Consider the following 7,041-nt stretch of genomic DNA (forward strand, 5'->3'; position numbering starts at 1 on the left):
TGCTATATAGGCTATATAATCTTATCCCTTTCTCCTGGTAATTACCTTAATTCTTTGTAGTTGTTTGCCACCTCCGAACAAACCCATTCACATATCCTTTGTTCTTTTTACCAACAGTGGCCACACCTGCCTTCTCTCTGAAGTCTTTCCCTTCTCATTATTTAGTATTTCCTTGGGAATGTTGCGTTGCAGTTCTAATCATTACAGTTAGCTTGGTCTCCATCAGAGTTTGTTTCCTCAGTCCTTTCTTTGAGTTCATCTGCTTTATCTGACAGTCTATCAACATTGGTCTACCAGATCTTCAGAGTATTCATTGATGCCCTGTCCTCTGGGCAGTGAGTTTCCAGTCTAGGTATGGGGTTTAGGTTAGGTTAGGTTGAGATCGTAGGTAAGGAGGAGGGGAGGGGAGGGGAGGGGAGGGGAGGGTACATTTGGAATGTGGAATAGGAGAAAGTGGGTGGACGTTCATGCGACATTTGAGGTGGAGTTGGGGGGTTTGGTGGAGTGGAAATTGTGGGGCTTGGGGGGTGGGGGAAGGAAAGATGGCAGAAAACAGTGACTGAGTTCCATTAAGGAGAAATGTGGGAGGCGGTATAAGTGGTAGTTGATGATTAATGGGTGGCAATTGGTGGTTGGTGGGTTGTAATTGAAGGGAGAGAGAAATTGTACTACTGCAATGGAAGGAGGTTTCTTTGAGTGTGTTTGAGGAAGGGTCCATGAGCGCGAATATCAAGGCCTAGGCTATCAGGATCTGGGGTGCCAGGATCTGGGTTACCAGGATCTGACTCACCATGATCTGGGTTATGAGGATCTGGGTTACCAGGATCTGAGTTACCAGGATCTGGGGTTTCCAGAATCTGGGCTACCAAGGATCTGAGTTACCAGGATCTGACTTACCATGATCTGGGTTAATGAGGACTGTGTTACCAGGAATCTGGGTTACCAGGATCTGGGTTATTGGAATCTGGGTTACCAGAATCTGGGTTACCAGGATCTGGGTTACCAGAATCTGGGTTACCAGGATCTGGGTTACCATAATCTGGGTTACCAGGATCTGGGTAACCAGGACCTGAGTGATCGGAATCTGGGTTACTACGATCTGAGTTATCGGAATCTGAGTTACAAGGATATGAGTTACCAGGATTTGGGTTACCAGGAGATGGGTTACCAGGATCTGGGTTACTAGGACCTGGGTTACCAGGATCTGGGTTTCATGACATAAGTTACCAGGACCTTGAGTAACCAGGATCTGGGTTACCAGAATCTGGGTTACCAGGACCTGGGTTACCAGGATCTGAGTTACCAGGATCTGAGTTACCAGGAACTGGGATACCAGGAGCTGGGTTACCAGGATCTGGGATACAGGACCTGGGTTACAAGGATCTGAGTTACCAAGATGTGGTTTACCAGGATCTGGGTTACCAGGATCTTTGTTACCAGGACATGGGTTTCCAGGGTCTGGTTTAACAGGACCTGAGTTACCAGGACTTAGGTTACCAGGATCTGAGTAACCAGAATCTGGGTTACCAGGAACGGGATTATTGGAATCTGGGTTACCAGACTCTGAGTTACTTGGATCTGAGTTACCAGGATCTGGGTTTCCAGGATCAGAGTTACCAGGATCTGAGTTACCAGGATCTGGGTTTCTCAGGATCAGAGTTACCAGGATCAGAGTTACCAGGATCTGAGGTTTACCAGGTTCTTTTGTTACCAGGATCTGAGTTACCAGGATCTGGGTTCCAGGATCAGAGTTACCAGGATCAGAGTTACCAGGATCTGAGTTACCAGGTTCTTTGTTACCAGGATCTGAGTTACCAGGATCTGGTTTCCAGGATCAGAGTTACCTGGATCTGAGTTACCAGGATCTGGGTTTCCAGGAATCAGAGTTACCAGGATCTGAGTTACCAGGATCTGGGTTTCCAGGATCAGAGTTACCTGGATCTGAGTTACCAGGATCTGGGTTTCCAGGATCAGAGTTACCAGGATCTGAGTTACCAGGATCTGGGTTTCCAGGATCAGAGTTACCAGGATCTGAGTTACCAGGATCTGGGTTTTCCAGGATCAGAGTTACCTGGATCTGAGTTACCAGGATCTGGGTTTCCAGGATCAGAGTTACCAGGATCAGAGTTACCAGGATCTGGGTTTCCAGGGTCTGGTTTAACAGGACCTGGGTTACCAAGATCTGGATTATTGAAATCTGGGTTACCAGACTCTGAGTTACCAGGATCTGGGTTACCACGACCTGGATTATTGGGATCTGGGTTACCAGACTCTGAGTTGCCTGGACCTGGGTTTCCAGGATATGGGTTACAAGGACCTGGGTTACCACGATCTTGGATACCAGGTCCTGGGTTTCCTGGACCTGGGTTACCAGGATATGGCTTACCAGAATCTGGTTATCAGGACCTTGGTTTCCAGGATCTGGGTGACCAGAATCTGGGTTACCAGGATCTGAGGTACGAGGACCTGCATACCAGTCAACATTGCCTGACATGGTTGCGAGAGCACCAATAAGATTACCATAAAGAACAATTGGGGTAACTGTCAAAATACAACAGCCGGGATTATCAAGGTACACACAGGTAGAGTAAGGAATGACGGCATCAGGGAGCGCGCTCGGAATTCTTTCTAGAAAGGCGGGCAAAACAAACAAGTGTACGTGTTTGGTCTTTAATCCAAGGCAGAAATAAGGTCGCGAATTGCATCGTAAATATCAATACGAAGCTGTTTGCATAGTCGGCCTGTATACTAACGAAGTTGATAGTTCAACCAAATCTGGCATGGCCGCAGAGGACCTCCAGGAAGAGGGTGGTGGTTGCAAGAGTTTTTGCCGCAATGTTGGCTGCGGGAGGTTCTCAAAACACACGAAATTGGGAGCCAGGGAGGAACATAAACTTGAAATCTGGGGAACCAAGTGAGAGTCGACAACAGTAAAGAAGATGCTGAATCTACTAACCAAGGTGAAGGTCATGTCTTCTTTCTTTTCTACGACTTCCGGGCCAGTCGTAGCCAAGGTGAAAATCATGTGTAGTGAAGAGTGGGTGTATAGCCTCGTAAGTTAACCCAGGCCTACCTTACCTTAAACTCCGGAGCTTGAGCCCCTGGAGCAGTTCGTTGTTGCCTTCAACCTAGTTCTGGCAGTTCCTGCGACGGCGCTGGAATAAATCGTATTGGCGTTTGCCTTTCATTAGAGACTTTGGGTGCCGTGGCGAGGGGGGGGGGGGGGGAGGGTACCTGCTGAATGAGTGACAGTTTCTCCCCCATATCAACCTACCCTGGCTTTGCCACCCTGGAGAGGCCCACTCCAGATTGACAACCAGAGCGCAACGCAATAGTCTCTTGAGATTGATGGATGCCTACTACTACTACTACTACCTTACCTTGCAATGATTACGGGGAAAGCATTGCTTCTTTCTGGTGTACAGACCCTGTACAGCAGAAAGAAGCAACCAGACCTTGTACACAAGAAAGAAGGAACCAGACCCTGTACACAAGAAAGACGCAACCAGACCTTGTACACAAGAAAGAAGGAACCAGACCCTGTACACAAGAAAGACGCAACCAGACCTTGTACACAAGAAAGAAGGAACCAGACCCTGTACACAAGAAAGAAGGAACCAGGACCCTGTACACAAGAAAGAAGGAACCAGACCCTGCTACACAAGAAAGAAGGAACCAGACCCTGTACACAAGAAAGAAGGAACCAGACCCTGTACACAAGAAAGAAGGAACCAGACCCAGTACACAAGAAAGAAGGAACCAGACCCTGTACACAAGAAAGAAGGAACCAGACCTGTACACAAGAAAGAAGGAACCAGACCCTGTACACAAGAAAGAAGGAACCAGACCCTGTACACAAGAAAGAAGGAACCAGACCCTGTACACAAGAAAGAAGGAACCAGACCCAGTACACAAGAAAGAAGGAACCAGACCCAGTACACAAGAAAGATGCAACCAGACCTTGTACACAAGAAAGAAGGAACCAGACCAGTACACAGAAAGAAGGAACCAGGACCCAGTACACAAGAAAGATGCAACCAGACCTTGTACACAAGAAAGAAGGAACCAGACCCAGTACACAAGAAAGAAGGAACCAGACCCTGTACACAAGAAAGAAGGAACCAGACCCTGTACACAAGAAAGAAGGAACCAGACCCTGTACACAAGAAAGAAGGAACCAGACCCTGTACACAAGAAAGAAGGAACCAGACCCAGTACACAAGAAGAAGGAACCAGACCCAGTACACAAGAAAGATGCAACCAGACCTTGTACACAAGAAAGAAGGAACCAGACCCAGTACACAAGAAAGAAGGAACCAGACCCTGTACACAAGAAAGATGCAACCCAGACCCAGTACACCAGAAAGAGAAAGCAGGGAAAGAGAACACAAAGATTAATGTGATGGTAATTGAGGGAAACTGAATAGTTTTCTGGAGATATTAAAATAATTAAAAAATGAAGTAGCTCAAGCTATTCTCACCTCGGTCAAGACACCTTGTTCATCTATATTATATTAAATTTCAAATAAAAATGAGGGCAAGTTCCTTGGCTCATATTTAGACAGGAGACTGGACGAAGCACCTACATACAACACATAGCCCCCCCCAAAAAGTCTAAAAAACGGTCGGAATACTTTCTAAAAACAGATATTATGTTCCCTACTTTGTTCTCCTCTCATTATACTAATCACTAATCTATCCCTATATAATACGGCATCTGTGCATGGAAATCAACCACTACGAATTACCTGAAGCCTATCGTCACTCAGCAAAAATTCTGCTATCAGAACTATAACAAACTCTATCTGTAGCCTATCCACTGCTGCCCTCTGGATGGGGGGGGGGGTGTGCAGGACAAACATATCAATTGTGACACTAGCTCTTCACAAATGTCAGTTGCTTAATTTAGAAACTGTACATGTGGTCGATCTCGAACCCATTGTTGATGTGACGACTTATACTGAATTTTGTAACTAGCTCATGAAGATTGTAACTTGCTTAGCTAAATGAATTGTGTGGTTCAGTCCCTGAGCCCATTATGTGCCTCTGTAACCCTTTCCACTACCGCCCACAGGATGGGAATGGGGTGCATAATAAATGAACTAAACTAACGCCAAGCATTTCGGGCGACTGCGCGGCGACACTGTAATGTTTATACTCTTTTCGGTCTGCTGATCTTAATGTTCCATGTATGTACTGAATTTTGGTATCAATTTGTTCGCAAGAGAATGCTTTAGAGGAAATATATATAAAATTTCACCAAACCCGACGTGAGACCCGCACCAAGTAAAAAACTATGGCAATCGTTAGCCGTGAGCACCAAACAGCGATGAAATGTTTATGCTCTTTTCAGGTTTGTCAACCCCAGGATTGTTCTACGTCGTTAATTTTGGTATCATTGTGATCGCAATAAAATTCCGTACACAAACATATAAATATAAAGTAAAAGACATGGGCGCGTCCCACCCGCAAGACCATGTGAATTGCCCAACAGTTACCAGCTACTGCATGCCCAACTGCACATCGGCTACACCCCTACTGGAAACTGTATACTCTTTTTCATGTTTTTGACTAATTTTCGATGTACATGTTTCATTTTGGTATCAATGTGTTCTTAATGAAATGTTCTAGAGGAACATACGTATAACATGTCACCAAAGCTAACGTGATGTCGGCACCAATTAAAAAACTAAGTCTTTGTTAGCTGTGCACGCTAAACAGCGCGAACATGTTGCTACTCTTTTCAGGTTTATCAAGTCCAAACTTGTTCGACATCGTTCTTTTTTGTATCACTGTGATCGCAATAAAATTTCCTACACAGACATGTGCATATAAATTAGACAACATGGGGGCGCATAACCCGCAACGACCCCAAAGTCGCCGAAACCTTACCCGCTAGAGCACACTCATTGTCACACCCGCTACACCCAATACACCCGACAACACGTACAGTTTGCTAACAGAAGTTTTTGTGCAACATTGTTCATTGTGGTATCAAATTATTCGCAATAAAATGCTCTAAATAGAAAGACAAATATAAGTAATAACAACTGCATTATATATAAGCAATACCAATAACAAAGTATAAAGACTAAAGTCGGCCAAGTTACCCGTGAGCGCGCAAAATCAATAAAATGTATATACTCGTTTCAGTTTTCTCACCTTATTTCTTCTGCTACATCGTTCGTTTTGGTATAATTGTGTTTCGCAATAGAATTCTCTCTAGAGGGGAATATACATATAAGGTCTAACAGCCCGGAATGAGTCCTACAGCAAAGCCCAAGTTCGGCCAAGTTTCCCGCGAACGAGCACCAATTGACACACTTGCAGACTAATGTATATACTCGTTCAGTTTGATAACATAAGTTTTCGTGCCATGTCCTTCATTTTGGTATCAAATTGTTTGCAATGAAATGGCGCGTATTTTAAAACTAGTCCCATAATAGTAGAACAATAAAAGAATTTTAACAAATATTTTAACTTTTGGACGGTTTTTTGACGCTCATCCCACAACAAAATTATTTATATCTTTCCAGTGTTCTGACATTAATTTTCATGTTATGTCTTTCATTGTATCAAATTCTGAGCAATCTAAAGGCTCTTATTTTGAAACCATATAGAAGTTGGTCGGGTGAAAATTTAATTTTATAAAAATATTTTAGTTTATGACTCTCAAGATAGTCATCGGATTACATTCAGGAGAAAAACTTATGACTATAATAGGAGGGCTCGGAGCACGATAGTGCTCAGAGCCCTCGATTAAAAGTGAGCCGAGTGATAAAACTTTAAGCCTTTAAGCTGTCCATCTCTACCAAATAACCGAGTTGTGGATCACTGTAGGACCTGTTATCTGTATATATCTTCCAAGCTGAACTTCACTCTCGCTCGATCTACCTCACACTATCATGCTCCCCGTGCCTCTTCAACACCTCTTTAGCCTACTGTCGACCCTCCTCATACAGGCTCGCACAGTGTTCCTGATGTGCTGCGGGTGCATAGTAGGCGTCGCCATCTTCTACCCTCTCTTCGGTCACCCCCATC

At 44.6% G+C, this 7,041-nt stretch overlaps 1 protein-coding gene across 1 annotated transcript; it reads left to right on the top strand.

Moving 5' to 3' along the window:
- The first annotated feature begins 3,352 nt into the window (after nt 1–3,352).
- Nucleotides 3,353–4,423, top strand: LOC138371741 (uncharacterized). The gene has a single exon (XM_069336761.1). It carries the CDS (start codon nt 3,353–3,355, stop codon nt 4,421–4,423), a length of 1,071 nt encoding a protein of 356 aa, XP_069192862.1.
- Nucleotides 4,424–7,041: the final 2,618 nt, after the last annotated feature.

Source organism: Procambarus clarkii, chromosome 36, assembly GCF_040958095.1.
Source record: "Procambarus clarkii isolate CNS0578487 chromosome 36, FALCON_Pclarkii_2.0, whole genome shotgun sequence".
Classification (NCBI taxonomy): domain Eukaryota; kingdom Metazoa; phylum Arthropoda; class Malacostraca; order Decapoda; family Cambaridae; genus Procambarus; species Procambarus clarkii.